We start from the raw sequence: 23856 nt of genomic DNA, 5'->3' as shown, positions 1-23856 counted from the left end.
TATTGTCATGCGAATTACTGCGTGTGTCACTGAGATCTCGACAGGTTAGTGAGGTCTTATTTTGTTTTTCAGTATTAAATGCGGAAAATACATTTCACATTTGTTCAACAGGTTTGTTCCTATGACTACAAATTAAGTTCTCTTTTGTTTTAGGGTTTAAAGTGAACAGTGTGGTCGACGTGCATTTTATGAAGAACGCCTACCAGCTCACGTTCTACGATTTTCCTCATGTACCAAAGCCATCTTTACATTTCGCTGCAAACGTAAGTGAAAGTCGTCATGTTTACAATAAAGAATAATCATTAATTCAGTGATCTACAGACCAATGAGATTCCTTATGTATTTCACAGCTTAAGATATCCAGGTATGACAGAAAGCCACTGAGCCCTTCAGAGTTGATGAGCCCCGTAACGGTTGAAGTCACACAGAGAACATCCAAGACTGATGCCACATCGACAACGATGACGCTTGCGGTGCCCGAGGACGGGGTTGTCCACTTCAGGTTTAGGTTACAGGACACAGTAGAGTCGCTTTTTATTCAGGTGAGTGCTAAAAGACTGTTTTTAACGTTCTTCCACAGGGAAGGTTGCTCATTTCAACACCAAAAAAAACAGTATGCACTATACCACTGCTTCCCAAACAGTGGGTCGGGACCCATTTGTGGGTCGCGGTCCGCGGACACATTTTTATGGGTCACAAGTAAATGTCAAAACGAAAAGAAAAAAAAGGAAATACCGGTACAACCAAAAGTTCATCATTTTTCATGAATAATAAAGAAAATCAATGATTTTTCTAAGTAATCAAATAATTATAAAATAAATACATAAAATATATATATATTTGTTTTACAAATATCAAAGAAATTCCCTAAATTAAAAAAAAAAAATGTTTAAGAAGTAATGAAAATAGCTGATCTACAAGTTTGCAACGCATTGTGTGCTTGTAGATTTGCTATTTTCACTAGTTTGGGTCCCGGGGAAACGTCTACCGGTATCTCTTTTGGGTCTGAAAAGTTTGGGAACGACTGCGCTATACAGTATGTCATTGTGACAGAGCCAACGCTCCAAAAACATGTCATATTTGTGTAGATATATTGATTTAGTATTTTGTATGATGAACCAGTGAATGACCACAACCAAGAATGCAGTTGTTCTACTGTGCTATGACGTATGATATCTCGCAATACATAAATTGAGAATGAAATCGTCAATTCAACCACATTTTGATCTGTTTTCGTATGCAGGCCAAGTTCATGTCCGGTGCAGAGACTTTGGAGCTCTACAGTGGCTACACGTCACCTAGTGGTTCATACATTCAGATCCTACCAGTCAGCTCCTTTCCTCCTGCACAGGTAACATATCTGGCCGTCACTGTCGGCCAGAAACCTTGTAACTACAAGTTTCGAATTTGTACATTTTTCCGCAAAGTAAAGCACTGCTTCATCATAATGGCCATGGCACAAAAGTAGTGAAAACAGCTGATCTACAAGCACACAACGCCTCGCACCCGCAAAGTAAAGCACTGCTTCATCATAATGGCCATGGCACAAAAGTAGTGAAAACAGCTGATCTACAAGCACACAACGCCTCGCGGTGCGAGGCGTTGTGTGCTTGTAGATCGGCTGTTTTCACTAGTTTAAATCATTTAAAAAATGATAAAATACAAAACAAACTGTTTTGGACATACAAGGTTTCCACCCGACGATATATATATATTGAACAAATATCAATGTATTTATGAATACGTTTCAATGTGAATTGACACTTTTAACGTGGCATTTTATTGCAGACCGGAGTGCCCCTTGCAGTAGATGTCGAGAGCACTTTTCAACCCAGAGAACTTCACTACGTGGTATGTATTTGTCACATGTAAAAATCCTAGCACTACAAATAAACATGTAGGTTATCTCTGTTCATGGAAGGTTCATCTCGTTTGTGGGCTTTAATTCCGCAACTGTCGCCCGCCGTCCGCTTATCCGAAGTCGGGTCGCGGAGGGAAACGGTTCCAGCAGAGAATGCCAGACTTGTCTTTCGTGGGTCACATTGGCTAACTTCTTAACTGGGGCATGTCAGTTCATCGTGGAGATATAATCCCCCGCCCCCCATCTGGTCCTCGGTCTGCCCTGTGGTATCTTAACCAGCTGGGTGTGCCTGGAAAATCCCCCTTGGGAAGCGCCCAGGAGGAGTCATCTGTATTAGATGCCTGAACCACCTCAGTTGGCCCTGCTCAGGGTCCCCTGGGTGACTGAGATTCTTTCCGTGTCCCTAAGGGAACAAGGGAACCCAGCCACCCTCCTGAGAAAACACACTTGTATCCAAGATCTTGTTCTTTCGGTCATGACCCACATTTCATGACCATAGGTGAGAGTAGGATCGAAGATTGGCCAACTTTTTTCATCTAAATGTACAGTATTTACGATTATAGTATATTCCAAAATTGACAACCCTCAAAAAAACGACCCATCTGCACATGTTGACATGAACAGTGCTAACAGATTGATTGGCCATGATCAGCCCATTGGGGAGATATGTCGCTATCAAGAAAACTAAACCAACAATCACTGTAGGTATATCTGAATCCATAATGATAGTAGAGGTATATACATAAGGATTTACAGAGGATACAAAGGATACACAGACATACAGTAATTCAAGTAACAGATACAGTGAAGATACGGTACAGTATAAACAATGCTGAACAAAGAGGATCCTGTCTGGGGCAAGACAGTTTTTTTTGAGCCAAGTATTGGCTGGTAATTATCTGGTATCACTTTCCAGGGGGGAGAATTTGATCAACCTGATTGCAATCAACACTTGGAAGAATTCAAAAGTTTCGCCGTTTCTCTCTAAACAGTGCTGCACGCTGGCTAACACTTATTTTTGCCCCTGCCGTTTTTCCAGGTCAGCTCGAGGGGTCAAGTGATGGCAGCCGGAACAAAGACTTCTTCATCCTTTTCTCTGACTCCAAAGACGTCTTGGTCTCCTGAGGCCTGTATCACGATCTACAGTTTCGACCCTGAAGGAGCGGTCGCCAGAGATTCAGTTCATGTGCCCATTCATCAGCTCAACAATGTAAGTTTACTCATCACGCAATTTACTGATCACTGAACATCTAGAGCAGTGTTTCTCAACCTTTTTTCTGCATGGGCACACTTTTCATGTCCCAAGAATCCATGGGCACACAAACATAATACGGGGGTGTAAATATCGTCACTGTCGGGAAAGCTTTGTATCTCCAAGTTTCAAATTTGTGCGTTTCTTCGCAAAGTAAACCCCTGCTTCATCATTCAAGGCTGTCGCACAAGAGTAGTAAAAACAGACGATCTACAAGCACACAACGCCTTCACTAGTTTAAATCATTTTTAAAATGATAAATACAATACTGGCTTTCAAGCAGTTTCAAGGGGCACACTTGACCATTCTCAGGGGCACACCAAAGGTCCCCACAGTGGTTGAGACACACTGATCTAGAGAGTATTTAGTGCTAGAAATATACATACATTCTATACATACAACTATATATTATTATAAACATAGTACAAAGTAGGTATTATTTATTGGAACACAACTGATTAGATTTAGAGCTAATCATCAGAGTAAGCTTCATTGTGGCAGGATAGAGAATTGTCTTTAGAATAATGCAACTAGAGAATGCGTTTAGGGCCGATTTTCTATGTAACCTGTAGCTGTTGTTTTTGATGTATTCCTTATGTGCATGGTGTTGACTTGACTTGCCTGTGTATTTACTTGGGCACCACCGTGGTGACTGGGCTGAGGTTTCGTTCCTCTATGGTGCCTCTGGCTGGGCCGGGTTGTATGGGAACAGTAGCGGCTCCTACAGCAGCGGTTCTCCTGTAATTAACTTTGTCATCCACGGCGCCCCTGGATTACACAGTTACTTTACAGACAGTACCTTCCATTTATGTTAACTGTGTTAATCTTTCTCCCTAAGATACAATATGTCACGAGGAAAACTTGAGAGAATATTTGTTTCCATTATAGGACGGATTGAAAATATATTTTATACTTGGTGCGTTGTGAGCTTGTAGATCGTCTATTTTCTTTTTAAAGATTTGTTTTGGACTTTTATGCCTTTATTGGATAGGCCAGTAGACTGACAGGAAATGGGGGGAGTGATGGGGAGTGACATGTGGCAAAGGTCGTCCGGACCGGGAATCGAACCGGCGACGGCGTCAAGCATCAATGCCTATGTGGTATGCGCCTGGACCAGTAGGCCGGCGGGCGCCCCTAGATCATCTATTTTTGGTGAAGACAGTGTAAAAGACTGTAGGACCAAGTACAGTGCAACTCGGGTCCATTTGACTAAGTATAATGGTTAAACTGAACAGTGATATTGATAAATTCCAAATTATCAAAGTACTCTGAGGCACCCCTGGACCCCAGGGTGCCACGGCACACACTTTGAGAAACTGGGACCACGGGAAAACAGGCACTATAATACACATGAATGGGAATTGGCATATTGACTAAATTGATAGAAAAATTTAAGGATAAAAATTAAATGTTCTATCAATGGTCTGGTGTGTATTAACCTATCTGTCGCTCGCTGTGTGCCATTTTCTTCAGATGCCTCTAAACTGGAGGAGTGACAAAGCCGGGCTAGGGGACCATGGGTTCCTTGCTGCCACCGCCACTGAACCCCAGATTGGAATGGGAGAGGATGGTGACAAACCAGTTGCTGATCAGGAATACAAAGGACAGAAGGTATGACTCGTCAATAACAGATTTGATTTGACCCATTTATTTTCCTTTTTTCCCCCCTTCCTTTTGGCAGACTTCACTGAACAAATACGCGGAAGGTACTAGCGGCATTTCCTGCTATTCATCATCTCATGTGTTGTTGTGATCCACAAAGGCAAAACACATTCTTCATGAGACATTTTAGACACTTGGGAGATTCCCCCAAAGATAATACTGTGCATTGCACAGTATATAGAGTGCAACTCCCTAAGGTTATTCATGATGTACTTATGCATGCCGGTGTTGTTCTTCACATACGGACGATCTACAAGCTCACAACATGTTGCTGGTTGATACGTCGTGAGCTTGTAGATCGCTTATTTGCGGTGCGGGACACCGCTGCACAACGAAGTGTAAGTCAGGCCTTAGTGGAAACATGCAACACAATACGGTGAATGCACTGGATCTGACAAAGCATGCCACTTGTTTTTTTTGACGAAAGGCTTTGATTTTATGACTGAAACTCAACCTTCTGTTTGGCATCCTTCTAAACGTTAGGGAGGGACTAGTGGAGAAGAGTCATTTTATGTTTGGTTGCTCAGGTTTTGCGTGCTGAAAATAGCAGATCTACAAGCTCACAACGCGTCTGCAAGCCTTCTGCGCAATGCACGATGGGACGTTGGAAACTTGTGGATAGTTTTATTGCAAATCTGTCATCATAATCTTGATGCTTTCGCATAATCTGGCGATTTTGACAGCCGTTTGAGACACTAGTGTTAATGTCAGCTGCTGTATTCATTTACAATTCAATACAATACAATTCAATAATACAATTCTATAATGTGCAAACTCGGTAAGTAGAGTGCAACCAGGTGAACGTCAAAACTTGGATCTGTCTAAACAGTAAATATAATTATTTAAATTTTTGATCAAGCAAAACAAATATAAATGTGATTCAAGTTCTCAGTCGCCACTGATGTCAGTCATTAGGATTCCATAGCAGACGGCATGTCTTCTATGGAAGCACGTCATGCACTGAAAATAGGCACTCTACAAGCGTGTAGTTTGTCTATTTTCAGTTATCAGTTATTTTAAGATCAAAGAGATCCTGATGATCTCGGATATTTCACAACAGCAAAAGTGAAAGGCTTGATTTCTTCAACTGGTTGGCTGTTTGGTTACCGAAACATCATCATTTGACATATTCTGCTAAATGTTTATGAAACACAGTGCTTCTGTGTGGTGGTGTTCAGCAAATCACAGTTTAGGACAGGGGGCAGTGGCTTGGGGGTAGAGAAACCGTCATTAGAACACTGAGGGTTCCCGAAGGGTTTCCAGTTCGATCCCAGGCTTCCCCAGAGTTAATGTTGAAGAGTCCTTGAGCAAGACTCTGAACCCCTAGTTGCTCCCGGTGAGCAGGTTGGTGCCTTGCATGGTTTCCTCCGCCATCATTGTATGAATGTTTGTGTGAATGGGACAATGGGTGAATGAATGTAATGCACAATCTCTGTAAAGCGCCTTGGATGAAGTCGCTATATAAATGCACCATTTTACCATTTTGAGGGCTCGGCAACCTTTTGACATGAAGTGCCATGTTTTTGTTTTCATTTTCTTGATAGTCAGTCTGCCATATCAACATTAAGCTTTATCACACCACATCAAACTTTTATATTTACAGAACTGATGTTGGTTGTCCATAGCCTAGCAACCTTTATTTTATTTTGGGTTCTTCTTCTTCATCAAAATGTAATGATTATTACACTCACCTATCTCCCTCCCCAGTCAGTTATCAGTTTGAATGAATGTAGATTGATGTGCTGGATTTGTATAAGCTTTTTTTGAATATTTAATTTTAAGATAAAATAAACACTCTCACACCTGTACCAGTGTGCCAGTGTTCACCCTCTCCCGTGCCAATGATGGCACCCGTGCCTATAAGGTTGCCCACCCCTGGCATTAAGGACTTGGCCTCACAACATGTTAGCGTCGCGAGATTTAATCTTTGCCTTTAATCCATGATATCGTTACAAAGTAACGCTGTAGCATCGCTTGGACTGGTCAGACTGGCTGGTAATCTATCCGTCGTCTGCTTTGTTCGGGGGTGACTTTGCTGTTTCTATGAGCTGGTAACTCTAGTGTTTAGGATGTGAGGGAGGGAGCTGGACCAGGGGGTGTGGAAGAATACATAATGCCCAGGGACAAAGCCACGCCACTTAGGATTGGTTGAGGGTGACCTTTAGTGGTGTGTGTGTGTCAGAGTAGACCATACTGAACCCGAGCTCATCCTAAGCCCCCTGGAGATCAACCATCATCTTGCATCACAAGTCAGGATCTGACCTATATTTCATACGGGGATTCATATTTCACAATGTAAGGAAGGATAGCACGGTGACTTATATTCGTACTGTATCGCTTTTATTATCGTGTCAGCGATGCGCCACTTAGCATCACAATGAAAATCTAAGTCACGCCTTTTGTGTTTATTCACAGCCCAACAAAGCATGTTTACGTACTTTTTGGCTCAGGTTTTGCTCGTACTGTACTACTGACTGTAAACATCTGAGCTGTCTGTTTCTCGCTCACTGCAGGAGTGCAACGTTATGGTGCTGACCGATGCCAGGCTGCATGAGGCACCACAGGCTGATGAACGTGAAAAGGGTATGATGATTCATATTATGCTGTATGTCATACATGGGCGGCCCGGGGGCCACATGGCCCCCACCTTCACTTAATGCGGCCCGCAGGTTAATACCGGAAAACTGAATATATTATTGATTTCAGCTGTTACAATTCCAAACATGACCTGCTTTAATTCCGTCAGTCTATATTAGTAGCTTAATGACTAGTATAGTGGTATTAAAATGTATTTTTTTATGTCCAATGTATTTGTATTTAGGTTCATAAAGTTAACATGAGTATATAACTAAATGTGTTTGAAATTAAATCAAAATGTTACATTTCAGGATTCCAATTAAGAAATAACAAAAAATGATTCAGGATTCCAATTCAAAAGAAGCAAAAATATTTTGGCTTCTATTGTATGCGATACTAGAATGACAAAGTACGACGTAGCAATATGCAATGTGGCCCTCTGAAGTGAAGGTGGAAATATAGTGGCCCTCACCATCATCAAAGTTGTCCACCCCTGCTGTATGTAATAAACAGTCCTCGTGTAGATTTTCATTCACATTTTCTGGTCTCCTACAATTCACTGTTTCCCTAATAGCCAGTGTTGATTTTGTCGACTAAAACTATGACGAAAAATGTTTGTCGACTGCCTTTTTTTTCCACTGACGAAAACTAAATAAAAACTAAGCTGTGATGACTAAAACTAAGACTAAATATAATGACAATGTTGTCAACGAAGTAAAAACTAGACTAAAACATTAGGGAGGGACTAGTGGAGAAGAGAGTCATTTTATGTTTGATTGCTCTCAGGTGTTGCGTGGTGAAAATAGCCGATCTACAAGCTCACAACGCATCGCGCTGCGTCGATGTGTGTCCCTGAGCAAGACTCTTAACCCCTAATTGCTCCCCGAGCGCCGTAGAATCCAATGGCTGCTCACTGCTCCTAGGACGGGTAAATGCAGAGGATGAATTTCACCTATGTGTACCGTATAAAATATTTCCAATTAATCACCCGGGGGCAAGCAGCCGCCGAGCACCAAATACCTTCTGGGGGTTCAAATCAATTTTGCGAATTAAGCGCTCTGGTGATTAATTGGAAATATACAGTTTATATACATATTATGCGACAAAAACACCCCAAAGGAGTGTGGACTGTTCTATTCTATTCTACTAATCTATTCTAAACAGTGGTTCGGGACCCAATTGTGGGTCACAGACCAATTATTATGGGTCACGACTTGAGTAAAAAGAGCATTGACTTTTTCTACATTTAAAATATATATATATAATTTGATACATTATAAAACAAAGAAATGTATATAAGACATTCCATAAATAAATAAAATATAATTAAGAAGTAGTGAACACAGCAGATCTACAAGCTCGCGATGCGGTGTGTGCTTTTAGATATTTTCTCTAGTTTGGGTCTCACTTTTGGGTCTCGCCCTGAAAGGTTTGGGAACCACTTCTCCTACATCAATTAGAAGGCAGATTAGAAGGCAACATTGTTTTTTGTTTTGGTTCCCTCTTGTGGAGATCAACCCAAATTGCAAGTACTGTAGATAATGTAACTGTTCTTCTGTGTCTCCTTTTAGGTCCATCAGGAGATGATATCCTTATGACAGAGGACTTCTGGAGACAGTGGATGGAGCAGGGCTCCGTTGACAACTGGCCACAGATGGACAACGATGCTAGGTGAGCACTAGCGGTCACATCCTGCATGAAGTATACTCGCCATGCGAGTCCAATACTATTACCAGAAACACATAAAGTGATAGCTCTGAATTACCAACTGTATGTAACTCTGAGAGTGTACAAATGGAACCAGAATTGATCCTTATGGGTCCATTTGGTTCCATTTGAACACTCTCAGAGTTAAGCCCCCTTAACTCTGAGAGTGTACAAATGGAACCAAATTGACTCATAACCACTAGTACTAGTTGGACTCCTATTATGCCATAGTGTCGTAGTAAATAAGTGTCATCATACATATTCTTAAGAAACCCTGGATATTTGACAGTGGGTCTTTTGGTAAAAAAATAAGAACAGTATGGTGTGTAAAAAAGAAAATCAAAAACTATTTTTTACTGATTTGGGACAAGGTCTGCAACACTTAATCAATCTAATTGATGATAAAAAATTAAATAAAATGTTATTATAGGTGAAAAGTCTGCAAACATTACAAGCATGTAGATCTGCTATTTCTGTTTTCCACAAAAATTGTGTAGTGATGCTTAAGTGCTTTATCGATTATTTTATTAATCGAAACAGTAATCTACAGAATAATCGTTAAGTAAATAATAGTTGCTGCCCTATTTGGGACTGAGCACTCCTTCTCTTGTACCAGGGTGTGGGAAAGTCCGCAGGAACCCGCAGAAGATGGCATCAGGTTTCGAAGAGAGGTGGCGGGGATCGCTCCGGAGCCACTGGCGGTACGTACAGTAGAAACTATTCACAAGTTCATTCGTATTAAAGTTTGAAGTGGAAATGATGATGTGGATATACAGTATGGGACGGCATAGCTCAGGGGTAGAGAAACCATCATTAGAGCACAAAGGGTTCCCAGTTCGAATCCGGGCTCCCCTTAAGTTAATGTCGAAGAGTCCTTGAGCAAGACTCTGAACCCCTAGTTGCTCCCGGTGAGCAGGTTTGTGACATGCACAATCTATGTAAAGCGCCTTGGATAAAAATCTTATATAAATGCACCATTTACCGTTTACAGACAGTATAAAATTGTCCCTTTCGGGTGGAAACCTCATACTGTTTGTCCAAAGCAGTTACTTTTCAGGATTCAAATACAAAACCGGCAACAGCAGAAGATCTGCAAGCTGGAAACGTGTCTCGAAGCGACGAGTTTTGAGCTTGTCGATGATACTTTTGTGTGATGCTGTAGTCTGATGCGAGCATTCATTTACGAAAAACCCCAATAGTTAGAATATGGAGAAAAGAGGTTTCTGCCCGACAGCGATAATGTGTAACATAGAGTGATTGACACATTGATGTCAACCCACAGTCACTAGCAGTGCAGAACCAAGTTTTGGTCTCAGGTGTAGAGGTAGAGGAGACATTTCTGTGACATGGTTACCCGATGGGGTCGGGTGAGGGATTGTGAGAACTCAAACAAAGAGCGGTACAGACTAGCGGTACAGACTTTTATCCTCTAGGCTAGGGGAAAAGGGGCCGATAGAATATGACATACTCTCCTCCAAAGCATTTACAGTAGCCGACATTTGTATGCATATTGTATGCAGAACAAAATCCGAGTGAAAGGCCTAACCCTAGTCAACTAGATTAGACTTATATTGCACCATCTCTTAATGCAACAATTCAACTTAAGGTAAAGAATCCTACACACCCATTTACTTAGACTCAACATAGCCAGCGGCAGCGTTACTCTTGAGTTTGATTGTGTGCCCTTCTATTGTGTGCCAGAACTTGTCCTTGTCCCTGGATGTCCCAGCCTGCTTAGTCAGAGGAGAGGAAATTGTACTGGAGGTGAAAATCTTCAACAATCTCGAGCAGGACATGGAGGTATGGGAATTACATTCACCTCCACTGTTGTGGCAAAAGTAATCTTTGTATAAGTAACGTTTTCTGCTTTAGATACTACTGCAGGAAGATCTAGTTAATTTCGTCAACTAAAACTATGACTAGAAATGTTTGTCGACTACTTTTTTCAATTTTCACTGAAGAAAACAAAATAAAAACTAAGCTATGATGACTAAAACTGTGACTAAATATATCAACAAATCACTGGACTAAGAAAGGGAGGGACTAGTGGAGAAGAGATCCAGAAAAACTAAAAGACAATTTTGTCAGTTGTGCTCAGGTGTTGCTCTGAAAATAAATCTATTTAAGCATGCAACATTGCAATCATCAAGGCCTGTCAAAATACATTTTAGTCCTCAAAATCAGCTGTAGATTTAATCGACTTATGATATTTAGTCAACTAAAACTAGACTAAAACATCAGATGACAAAAATATGACTAGAACTATAACTAATTCTAAATTTGCTATCAAAATGAACACTGACAATATCTAGTAGTGTGTATGGCACATACATACTGTACCATCAATGTTCCGTTCTTAATCTTATTTTCCCATTTTCCCACATGTCTTGTGCAGTGGCGTCAGTTCAGAAAAAGCTAAGGTATGGCAACATGACTGGTGTGGCACCAGTCATGTTTGTTACCATACCTTAGCAACAGGCATGATACATTTATTTTAAACTTCTTAAAATAAATGTTCTTCTTATTTTTTCCCCCCGTTTCTATGGTTTCTTGATATGGCAGCTGACCTGCGGAACCTGGGAATATACCATTTTGTCAAAATGGGGAGAATAAAAGAGTGGAGAAAATAATTCTAATACCTTACTTAATGTTGAAGCGACCATTTTGTTAAAGGACAACTTTAGTTTTTTACAACAAGGGTTCATATTTTAGATTGTAATTAAAGAATATTAAAAGATGAGTGTTAAAATGATTTCATTTACTTTTTCTATTGTTTTAGAGATTCTTATTTCAGTGGTTGGGGGCATGCGTACAAGTGGCTAAATATGTCATTTTACACAGAATAAGCCCATTCCCAAGATACAACGCAACCGTTCATGGTTGGATGTGACTTATGGGGGCTAGAAGTGTTACTGTAAATAGCAGTAAAGAAACTGCCGGCTTATTGTGTCTAAAAAGACATATTCAGCCACTTGTACGCATGCCCCCATGCGTACGCATGCCCCACATTTTAGCACGGTAAACGCGATAAAACAATAGAATGAAGCAAATGAAAACATTTTAACACTCACTTTTTCTTTTCTCTAATTACAATCTAAAATGTGAACCCTTGTTGTCAAAAACTAAAGTTGTCCTTTAAATTTAGCATTTGTAGTTATTTGACTGTAATTTAACAACATAATAACCAGCACAGATAGACAAAGAGACATTCATGGATTTATACTTAAAAGTAACTTTTATTTTCCCCCCCAGGGTATGGCAGCTGCATACCCCTGCCATACCCAATTGACGCCCCTGATTCCGTTCTTAATCATATTTCCCCATTTTCCCACGTGTCTTGTGTGTGTGTTTTTTTCCGTAAGGTGGGCCTGCTGGTCGAGCAGAACGCGGCCTATGAGTTTGTCCTGGCAGAACAAGGAGAAATCTCTGTGGTGAACTCGAGGATAGTCACTGTGGGGAGCCGGGGCTCTGCCTCGGCCCTGTTCCCCATCCGGCCCGTGGCCGTGGGCCAGATGGAAATATCTGTGGACGCCGTGGCGACCCAGGACTCCGCCAACGTCGTCCGCACTGTGCTCGTGAAGGTAAAACACCACTTAACCCGTTTGTTACGCGATATTTTATGCTTTAAATGTTACAAAAATAGCAGATCTACAAGCTCACAGCGCGGCACCGAGTGCCGCGCTGCGAGCTTGTAGATCTGCTATTTTTGAAAAATCCTGGAAATTTCAATTTTGACCCGATTCTATAAGTGTCTTTTGAATCCTTCTAAGGTTCTTTTGAAAAACCTATGTTTCTATGTCAGCAATCTGGCCAGCCATCGTCAAAGAAAAGGTACTTTTCACTTAACTGGAGCTCAGTTAGGCTGTTCTTGAGAGACTACTATGTCAGTGGTTCTCAAACCTTTTCATGTGAAGGACCCCCAAAATGATATTTATTTGGCCACGGACCCCCATTCAAAATATTTAGTTCCAGGGACCCCCCAGAAGCAAAATTTGAGTTACAAACGTTCGCTTTGAAAATACATATATATTCAAAGATTTGCACACTTTTTCACGACTTTTTCAAAAATAGCAGATCTACAAGCTCGCAGCGCGGCACTCGGTGCCGCGCTGTGAGCTTGTATACCTGCTATTTTTCACTGGTTAAAGCATTCAATAATTCTAGGCCTAAAAGGGTTTTAACCCACGGATAAGATCTCAGATTTCAAGCCCCAATAACTCGGCGCGAGCCGTCTATCCAATTTATCCGAGTTAAACTAAGCCCCTGTAAGCTTTTTGGTGAATGTCGAGTGGAACAGAATCCCGGGGAGGATTTGCAACGTAATGTACGTATGAATGACACGCTTGTATTTAGGACGTTGCAAAAGCAGTATATAGGTTTTTAGTTCAAGCTGCAATACAGAACTTATTTTTACATTTTTATTTGAACAGCTCTGTATGGTACAGTACAGTATGTTAGTACTAATAGCAGGGGTTCCCAAACTTTTTTTGTCTCAGGGCACCCTATAAATATGTTTTTAATCCAAGGCACCCCTACATTGTCGGGTGGAAACCGTGTATGTCCAAAACCGTTCGTTTTGTATTTATCATCTTAAAATGTACTAAACTAGTGAAAACAGCAGATATACAAGCACACAGCGCCTCGCATCGCGAGGCGTTGTGTGCTTGTAGATCGGCTGTTTTCACTAGTTTCTGCCCCGACAGTGACGATATTTTAGTGATTATGTTGCGAGGAAAACGTTGAGATAACAGCCATTCTGCTTAGAACTGACTGAACATAACTTTGTACTTCAAGTTTAAAATGATACTAAATATGTCTTCAAGTGTCCAAATAAATTCCAAATTATCAAATGATGTCGCGGCACCCCTGGACTGCCGTCGTGGCACCCCAGGGTGCCCCGTCACCCACTTTGAAAACCCCTGCTGTATAGCCAGTAACATTTGGTTACAGTGGTTTCAATGGTTGAAGGTGGTGTCCCTACTCTTCCATGGAGGCATTTTTCAACCCTAGGATCGTGTTGAACACCTATGACAACTAGTACTGCCTGAAGCTCTCAAGCGCAATGTCTCCCTGGCCAAGCAGGGACTGCCTCTTGAATGATGGACCGTAGACATTTGGTGTCAAAGGCGGGAGAGACTCGCCGGGTCCGAATCCCGCGTACAACACAACAGTTACGGATTGCAGCTTTTTATAGTTGTACCTTCCTCCAGACTGCTACATAAAAAATAAAAATGTAAATCAGGGGTCTTTCACGTTCAGGTCACGTTTTCAGGCCAAGAACCCCTTAGTTGAGAGAGAGATGAAGCAGGGACCCCCACAACCTTTTCATAGATTCCATATAGTTTCATTTTAGTTTGACAGCACGATCATCAGTGTATTTTGGAGTCATGTCAATGTGTGTTTTCAGATATTTAACCACTTGAACCGTCAATACTTAATAAACTTGACCTTTCACTCTGTACTTAGTCTGCTCTTTTTCCCCTCTACACCAAACCTCTTTGCCGAAAATAGCCAATCTGCTATTTTTGGCTAACGTTCTCAGAATATGGACGCTAGGGTTCAAATCGTTAATATAAAAAAGGAGAAAAAAAGTTTCTTTCACACAAAGATTTGGAGGACCCCCTGTAGTAACTCTGAGTAGGGGTCCCGGACCCCCTGTTTGAAGACCCTTGCCTTAAACAATAAGCATCATGTGGCAGTACACGGTTAATCCTATGATAACATCACATAACGTCCGTGTTGCCATACAGCCTGAGGGAGTTGAACAGTACCATTCGGAGACCTTCTTCCTGGAGCTGATGCAGCACAACCATTCCAGAGCCATCTCCTTCGCCTTCCCTCCAGATGTGGTCGCGGGCAGCCGACAGGCTCACGTGGCAGTGGTTGGTACGTGTACCCTCTGTTCTCCTGCTTCTACCATGCCACTTCCATCTGAGCACACTCAGCGTTAACATGTTTTCTTTTTACCACTTAAAAGCCCTTGTATACTTTGTATACTAAATCTTAGTATATTATTTGGGTGTGGTTAAAATGATTGTGACACTATTTCATGCTATTACTGCTTTTGCTGGGGACCCCCAGGTAGGACCCCACTATGAGAACCACCGCTCTAGAGTCTATACCATATCTCTTCGCTGAAAAGAGCCAAGCTCACAACGTGCCTTGTAGCTTGTAGATCTGTTATTTCTTGGCGAACGTTTGTCCCCAGAATAGGGAAGCTAGGGTTCATGTGGTTCATTGTGTCCTGTCTTTTTTGTCTTTTTTTGACTTTCTTTTTTTTTTTTACTGTTTGTCGACTACTTTTTTCACTAAAAAAAAAAAAAAAGAGAGAGGGAGGGACTAGTGGAGAAGAGATCCAGAAAAACCAAAAGACAATTTTGTTGGTTGTGCTTCTGTGTTGAGCTCTGAAAATAAATCTATCTAAGCATGCAACCAAGCGTAAAGCCATTATAAGATACCATCAAGGCCTGCCAAAATACATTTTAGTCCTCAAAATCGACTGTAGATTCAATCTGTGAGCCCTGCAGATCTGTTATTTCTTGGCGAACGTTGGTCCCCGGAATAGGGAAGCTAGGGTTCACGTGGTTCATTGTGTCCTGTCAGAACTTTTGACTTCACTGTTCAGAAGATGGGGGATGCAGATGAGGATGGGGGGTGGAGCGGCAACCACCGCCCGGAGACTATTTGGCTCTCGAGGATGAAAAATGAAAACGATAGCTATCCAAAATGCTGAATGTTTACAGCAGACAGATTCAGGACAGCTGTCTGGTTAGATGGCTTCACTCTGCTCAGGTTGAAGGGCGGTTGGGGCGTTTGCCATGCTACAGAGTAGAGGTGTAACGATACGATAGGAAACAGATACATGGTTGACGATACGATACATGGACGATATTGGTTCATTCATGGTAATACTAGGGCTGTCACGATATGACATTTTACATGACGATTAATTGTCACTCAAATAATTGGCGATTAACGATTTAATTGTGTTTTTGTCGTTGATAATTACATTTCTGTTTGGCTTTTAGGCTTTGAAGTTGTACATGGTAGATATGAGACATAACCTAAATATACAAAGAAATTACTGACATATTTGACAACTTACTACTTAAAAAATAACTTTGATAGTGGAAATAGCCGATCTACAAGCTCACAACGCGTCGCGGACTCGCGGTGCGACGCTTTGTGAGCTTGTAGATCTGCTATTTCCACTATTTCGGACATTTTTCAACATTCACGATTATGACGATTATGACAAAATAATTGCGATAATGTCAAATAATCACGATTAGACGATTATGTAATAATTGTGACAGTGACAGCCCTAGGTGATACGATACGATTCGATTCAATGATTTAAAATCGATATAGTAACTATTTAGCAAAGAAATGAAATCTGTGTAAAACGTGTAGAAAATCTATTATTATGGAAGTAAACGCTGTGATTATCTAGCAAATACATGGACATTATATTTCAACACATATGGACAAACCCACCCTGACATGAACGCAGAGATTACACACATTTATCGATAGACCAAGAGTAGCTATATGGAAGGGAAAAGTAATTAAACCCCTCTTTTTCATTTTCCCTCTTAAAATTGCCAAATACAAGACACAAATACTTAGTTTCCATACAATCAATTATTTGCATTGCAAAACAATTCGATACCGATTAGCACATTTTAAAACGATACGATACGAAGCCAAAACGGTACGATATTTTGCTTTTGCAAACGATATAGTAGATCATTGCAAATTAAAATCGATTTTTTAGATTCAGTTACTATATCGTTACACCCCTACTACAGAGGCAAGCAGGCATGGGTTTTGGCTGCTGGAAGCTGACACTCATTGTTCCAATCCTCGCGTTTGATGTGATTGTCGGCTTTACGAAGCATAATGCAGCAATCAAGAATGCGTGGATTTCTGTCTCTGCTTTTTCCGTTTGTGTACTGTATGTCATTTTCCATCCATTTACTAGCGTCCTGAAACAGGGGGTTCTCAATATGGGGACCAGGGTCCTGGAGAGAGTACCCCAGCTAAACGATTGACAGTCAATCTTCACCTTTTATTATACGCACAAGTAATTGCAACTGCAGACGTACAGAATGGCTATTTTGATCATAGTTTATTTCACTATTATCTCCACGTCTACAGAACATACAGTAAGTAGACATAGACAGTAACGGACCATATCAGGCTAAATCATGGCTCACAATAAAAATGTTCCTTCTTTGGGGACATAGAAATGCAAATCGAAATAAACATTAAAAGCATTACAAATATGACTGTAAATGACGTAACATCACATGATAAACGATCGCATGTTGGTGAGTTTAACGTTGTTTAATACAATCAGATATCACTTTTCTGTTTGGATGTAAGCCCATACATCCAAACAGAAGATTTCTATCTGATTGTGGTTGATGTTGCAACTCTAGATTCAACATAATAAACAAAGTAGCAAATTGCGTCTAGTCTGATATGTTGGAGGCTGTCTTTGCACGTGGCAGTATCTCCAAGAGCTCTCAACATTTGTTAAATAAATCCATTGATTCATTCTACTCTACCCTTGAGGGAATTCTTTTTCACAAGTCACACTGAAAGAAGTAAGGTATACTTGCATTCCTGCCACAACAATATCAACTTGAGGGTCCTTGAAAAAAACAAAAAAAAAAACAGGTTGAGATTCACAATTCTCGTCATGCTCCATTGTTGCCCATACTTGATTATATAATAATATCCCACAGTGCTATCCACAAGTTTCCGCGGGAGTTTACTGGAGACTATCGGGACCAAACTTCCGGGTTTAACAGCAGACATACAAGCTCACGTCGCGTTGCAGATGCAACCCGTTGTGAGCTTGTAAATCGGCGCCGGAAGCTCGGTACAGACGTCTGCGCAATGCACTATGGGGCGTTGGAAACTCGTGCATAGCCTACTACTACTTCTGGATCCACAAAGATGTCATGAAATTGAAAGTATGTAATGGAGCACAATAGTTTAATGTTCAAGCAACCCGAGTATAGCGCGTAAATAGAAAAAGAAAACTGGGACTCGCAAGTATAACATTTCTTTTCCACATCGTGCGTTCAGTAATTGACAAGGTCTTCTCAATCTGTGCCCTCCTCAGTGTCGTCTATGAACAGATACGGCATTAAAGACATAACAACACCTGATCCATTATATCATATTAGGACCTCTGGTCTATATAGGTCTTTCATACCACGCTTCCCAGACATCAATATGCCAACTGTGTCTGCAAGCCATATTGTATGTTGCATAACAAACAAGACATATAAATCATTTCCTTCCTGTCTATCTGCAGGGGTGTCGTATCAAATTCTGGGCCCTGGGTATTTTAACTATTGAAAAATAGCAGATATACAAGCTCACAGCGCGGCACTGCAAGCTTGTAGATCTGCTATTTTTGAAAAATCGTGAACATTTTTGCAAGCCTTTGAATATTTCAAATCCTTCTAAGGTTTTTTTGAAAAAACCTGTGTTTCTATGTCAGTGGTGCTCAAACCTTTTCACGTGAAGGACCCCCAACATGATATGTATTTGGCCACGGACCCCCATCTCAAAGTAAGGGATCCAGGGACCCCCCAGAAGCAAAATTTAAGTTTAAGTTACAAATGTGCTTAAAGAATACATATATTCGAAGATTTGCACACATTTTCACGACTTTTAAAAAATAGCAGCGCAGCACTCGGTGCCGCGCTGTGAGCTTGTATATCTGCTATTTTTCAATAGCTAAAGTATAACATAATTCCAGTCCCCTCCACCTTGGGCCCTAGTAACTCAGTCCCACTCCCCCCCCCCCCCCCCCCCCCCCCCTTATGACCCATAATTATGAATTAGGACATCTGTTCTATTAGGTCTTTCATACTTCCAGACATGAATATGCCAACTGTGTCTGCAAGCCATACTGTACCGGTATGTTGCATAACAAACGACACATCAATAATTTCCTTCCTGTCAATCTGTATTGCCACACACAGGTGACATCCTTGGGCTGTCCATCGGCAACGTGGATGCGCTGGTTGACATGCCTCTCGGCTGTGGGGAACAGAACATGATCCACTTCGCGCCGCACGTCTATGTGCTCAAGTACCTGGAGAAGGTGTCTCAGGACAATGCGGAGAGGAGAGCCAGGTCCCTGGGCTACATGAGGGAAGGTAGTCACTTTTCATTATGACGCATCGGTGGCACAGATTCCAATTCATAGCGTAATTGTGCGTGTCAACGTATTGGGTATAATATTCGACAGTACTATTGTACAGAATATATCTCCTGGCTACTCATTTGGGCCTAATTTTCCACAGCAGCCATTTTGATGTGTATGCTCAGCTGAAGGTGATAACGTTGATTTTGGGTGTGTTTAATTCATTTCAGTGTTTCTCTGTGCCAGCATGAAGGTAGTACAGGAGTTGTCCATGGCTGGCACACAGTAGCACACGAAACGGGAGCGTGTTGATATTTCGACATAACATTTGTTCTACGTCCCAGTATTTCCACGCGGGTGAAGGTGAATGTTAACCTGGTGAAATGCTAACCTGAAGACGCTGGTGAGCAGTTTTGAGTAGCTAACCTGCCAACGCCTGCTGTCGAAATAATGGGACGTAGAAATAGCGAGATTTCCCCACACGAAACACCCCCACATTTCTGCTGTGTTTGTCAAAATGTCTGCTGTGTGAAGGGTCTGCTCGAGTGGAAGTAGACTATTAGTAAGCTTCAGCATTTATGACGCGTATTAACGTGACTGTGTAAATCCTCCTGTTTAGCTTATCAAAGAGAGCTGTCCTACCAGCGAGAAGATGGCTCCTTCAGTGCCTTTGGAGCCAGTGACACTTCTGGCAGCACATGGTAGGCTATCAAAATACCAATTCCATTTTTTTTTGCTCTGTGTGATTGAGAGCATGTGTACAGTATATGTGGCAATATCAACGGAAACCAATGGGAACACGCATGATGCTTCCTCTCACATGTTATCGCTGGCCTCTGAACCCCACGCTCTCATGGATTTACCCATTTAGGCCTAGAATTGTTGAATGCTTTAACCAGTGAAAAATAGCAGATATACAAGCTTGCAGCGCAGCACTCGGTGCCGCGCTGCGAGCTTGTAGATCTGCTATTTTTGAAAAAGTTGTGAAAATGTGTGCAAATCTTTGAATATAGGCCTATGTATTTTCAAAGCGAACGTTTGTAAACCAAATTTTGCTTCTGGGTGGTCCCTGGAACGAAATATTTTGAGATGGGGGGTCCGTGGCCAAATACATATCATTTTGGGGGTCCTTCACGTGAAAGGGTTTGAGAACCACTGACATAGCAGTCTCTCAAGAACAGACTAACTGAGCTCCAGTTCAAGTGAAAAGGACCTTTTCTTTGACGATGGCTGGCCAGATTGCTGACATAGAACCATAGGGTTTTCAAAAAAACCTTAGAAGGATTCAAAAGACACTTATAGAATCGGGTCAAAATTCTAATTTTCACGATTTTTCAAAAATAGCAGATCTACAAGCTCGCAGCGCGGCACTCGGTGCCGCGCTGTGAGGTTGTATATCTGCTATTTTTCAATAGTTAAAGCTTAAAATAATGATACACAAAATGTGTACCCGTTCTAAATGGATTAAAGTTCTCAGTCGCCACGGCTACAGTCATTTGGATTCAGAACAGGGGTCTTCAACGTTTTCAGGCCAAGGACCCCTTTGTTGAGAGAGATGAAGCAGGGACCCCCAGAACCTGTTCATAGATTCCATATAGTTTCATTGTTTGACAGCACAATCTTCTGTGTATTTTGGATTCATATCAATTTGTGTTTTCAGATATTTAACTGTACAGTAAGTAATAAACTTGACTATTCACGCTGTACTTAGTCTGCTCTTTTTCCCCTCTACACCAAAGCTCTTTGCCAAAAATAGCCGATCTACAAGCTCACAAAGCGCGAGGTGTTGTGAGCTTGTAGAACTGCTATTTTTGGCTAAAGTTCTCAGAATATGGACGTTAGGGTTCAAGTGGTTAATATAAAAAAGGAGAAAAAAAACGTTCTATCACTCAAAGATTTGGAGGACCCCCTGTAGTAATTCTGAGGACCGCCTGTTGAAGACCCCTGCCATAGAAGTCAACGTGTGGAAAATAGCCATTTTACAAGCTCACAGTGTGGCGTGCTGCATTGTGATCTCGTACATAATGCTATTTTCAGTGCGATATATGGCATGCCATGCAAACAAGTACAGTATAAATCAAGCATAAACCTAAGGCATGCGGCTGATAAAGTCAAGCCCTACAGTAGTAACACTAGATGTTACATTTCTTGTAACATAGAGTATTTCAATTTGTCAAACTAGCAGTAGAGTCCATGTTCAGAAGCATCTGCCATAAACCCTAATGGTCTCAGATATTTCATAAAATCAAAGGTAAACTGGCAGAAAAAAGACCCCTTCGCTGCATAAACTATTAAGGAGACCAAGAACATTTTATTTATTTTAAATTATAGAGGTGCAAAAGTTTGGCACCTCACACTTTTGAGCACAGAGCACTTTATGAGCATGATACAATAAAATAAATACAATACAATAAAAAGGTTTCCTTAATAGTTTCTGCAGAGAGCGAGTCTTTTTCTGCCAGTTTTCCTTTGTTTTTGAGACCACCGCACCAACCCTGTACAAAGGACAAAGAAGGCCACAGCAGTTCACCCTGTATAAAAGCAAAGGTTAAAGCCTTTAACTTCTTTAACCGGTTGGCTGTATGGAGAACATGCGGGAACATACATATTTTGTCCTGATGATACGTAAAGATCATATATTATGCTAGTTGTTTAGTAAACAGAGTGCTAATAAAGGGGGAATCCTTTCACGCTGGTTCACAAATCACATACTGGGGACTTGGTCTGACAGTTTTTCAGTCCTGATGTTTGATTTTGCTTTAAAGACGCACTGCAACGGAAGTTCTCCACTTGCTCCACTTCCTTATACTGACGCATTTCCTAGTGAACGGTCCAGGAAGGAGGGACATAGCGCTAGGAGGAATGTGATTTAACGGTCAAAAAGTAGGTTGATATGTAAAGACGAGTGGGCTGACAAACAACGCGGAGTCTCACAGCATCGCTCCTATAGACTGACAAGGCAGCGCCTACGGAAACAAGTTTGTGTTCATAGGAGATGAGATATTGGCCGCGGCTTGTGATTGGCTGAACCGGAGGTAAGCCAACGCAACTTACTGGCTCCGCTGTGCGGGGAGACCGAGCAGGGAGGCGCGAACCAGCGGCTCACGGGGAGTTGCTGAAGTTGAAGTAGTTGAAGTTGATTGACACAGGCACCTGTCAGTCATCCTGACCGTGTGAATTAATGAGTTAATGTACGTCATCACGCATGGCGTTTTTGTTTAGTGTCTGGGCTTAGGGCTGTAATTGTCTTGTTATAATACACAAACGCAGGATTTTTTTTCAGTTTTTTTTGCCATCTACTGTTGGATATATGGCCATATTATCACAAATATGCTCTAAAACAGGGGTCTTCAACAGGGGGTCTGGGACCCCTAGGAGGTCCTTACAGTTACTACAGGAGAGCTGCCAAATCTTTGTGTTATAGGACAATTATTTTAATGTCTATTCTGAGGAGAACTTTAGCCAAAAATAGCAGATCTAGCGTGAGGCGGTGAGAGCTTGTGGATCGGCTATTTTCAGCAAATAGTACAAAGTCTCGAAGATTTAAGTTGTTAAATGTCTGAAAATGCACATTAACATGAATCCAACATAGACTGATGACAGTACTATGAATCTATCGATGAAATCGATGAAAATCTGCATCACACATTTATACAATATGTAGTGGGGGTCCCTGCTTCATCTCTCTCTCAGCTAACACTCGTTTGACTGAAAAAAAATCACTTCCACTCTGACTGCATTTATCAGTCAAATTGACAGGTAAATTCTCTCCCTTTTGGCCCAGGAGAGCAACACCTCCTCCCCTGCTGCCAGCGGGGGTTCTGTTGTCTTCCAAATGTGAATTAGCATTTCAATTGACCTCTCAAATGGGGAGCGCAAAAGTTGTGAAATTCTTTCCTTGCTTCTGGGAGGGGGAGGAATGGGTGAGACCTGTCTTTATGACCGATAACTAACAGTCAGAGTGGTATAATGGTATATTGTTTCATACTTAGGAAACGTTTCAGAAGCGAAAAAAAAAACGAGAACATATGTCTTGAGTATTTAGGAAAAGTCATGGAAGGGGACATTTCTGAGACCTTCACGGGGAGAGTTATTGCACTTTGCGATCTCAAAAATCTAAAAAAAGTGTGAAAAACGTATTTTTCATTTCACTGCGTCTTTTAACCGCTCTACTCAATGGGTTCTTTCTCAGGGTGACGGCCTTCGTGCTGAGGTGCTTCCTCCAGGGCCAGTCCTTGGTCTCGGTGGACCAGAGGGTGATCACCAGGGCCATGGACTGGCTGCTGGGCCTCCAGAGCCCCCAGGGAGAGTTCCCCGAGGTGGGGAGGGTCATCCACCCGGAGCTGCAGGGGGGCCAGGAGGCGGACCCCGTGGCGCTCACCGCCTACGTTCTGATGACGCTGCTGGAGGACGCCACCTATGTGGTGAGGAAGGGGAACGTGTTAAAGCAGTGGTTTTCAACCTGTGGGTGCGGAGTCGCCACATTTTGTTGGCGGGTCTCCAGTTTTCTCACTCAACAGTAAACAGACATAAAACATAAAGTTTAAGTGTATAGAGGGTATCTACACATTTCTAAAGTGACTTTTTGATACCTCTGAAATGGCAAATTAAACACTGGCCAAATTG

General features: G+C 41.7%; 1 protein-coding gene across 1 annotated transcript in view; it reads left to right on the top strand.

The window, feature by feature from the left end:
- LOC308306185 (CD109 antigen-like) overlaps positions 1 to 23856 on the top strand; it is a gene marked incomplete at both ends in the record, with an annotated part of 57506 nt that overhangs the window by 4160 nt on the left and 29490 nt on the right. Inside the window, 14 exons of the mRNA XM_080751086.1 lie at positions 351 to 542; positions 1244 to 1351; positions 1789 to 1851; positions 2901 to 3071; positions 4587 to 4724; positions 7289 to 7358; positions 8924 to 9023; positions 9676 to 9760; positions 10761 to 10859; positions 12422 to 12640; positions 14810 to 14945; positions 19067 to 19243; positions 19850 to 19931; positions 23423 to 23654. Of these exons, the coding sequence (XP_080607212.1) occupies positions 351 to 542; positions 1244 to 1351; positions 1789 to 1851; positions 2901 to 3071; positions 4587 to 4724; positions 7289 to 7358; positions 8924 to 9023; positions 9676 to 9760; positions 10761 to 10859; positions 12422 to 12640; positions 14810 to 14945; positions 19067 to 19243; positions 19850 to 19931; positions 23423 to 23654 (1872 nt within the window). The remainder of the gene's footprint in view (positions 1 to 350; positions 543 to 1243; positions 1352 to 1788; positions 1852 to 2900; positions 3072 to 4586; positions 4725 to 7288; positions 7359 to 8923; positions 9024 to 9675; positions 9761 to 10760; positions 10860 to 12421; positions 12641 to 14809; positions 14946 to 19066; positions 19244 to 19849; positions 19932 to 23422; positions 23655 to 23856) is intronic.

This window comes from Nannobrachium achirus (genome assembly GCF_963921795.1).
Source record: "Nannobrachium achirus genome assembly, chromosome: 20".
Lineage (NCBI taxonomy): Eukaryota > Metazoa > Chordata > Actinopteri > Myctophiformes > Myctophidae > Nannobrachium > Nannobrachium achirus.
This window is presented reverse-complemented; position numbering and strand designations above follow the sequence as displayed.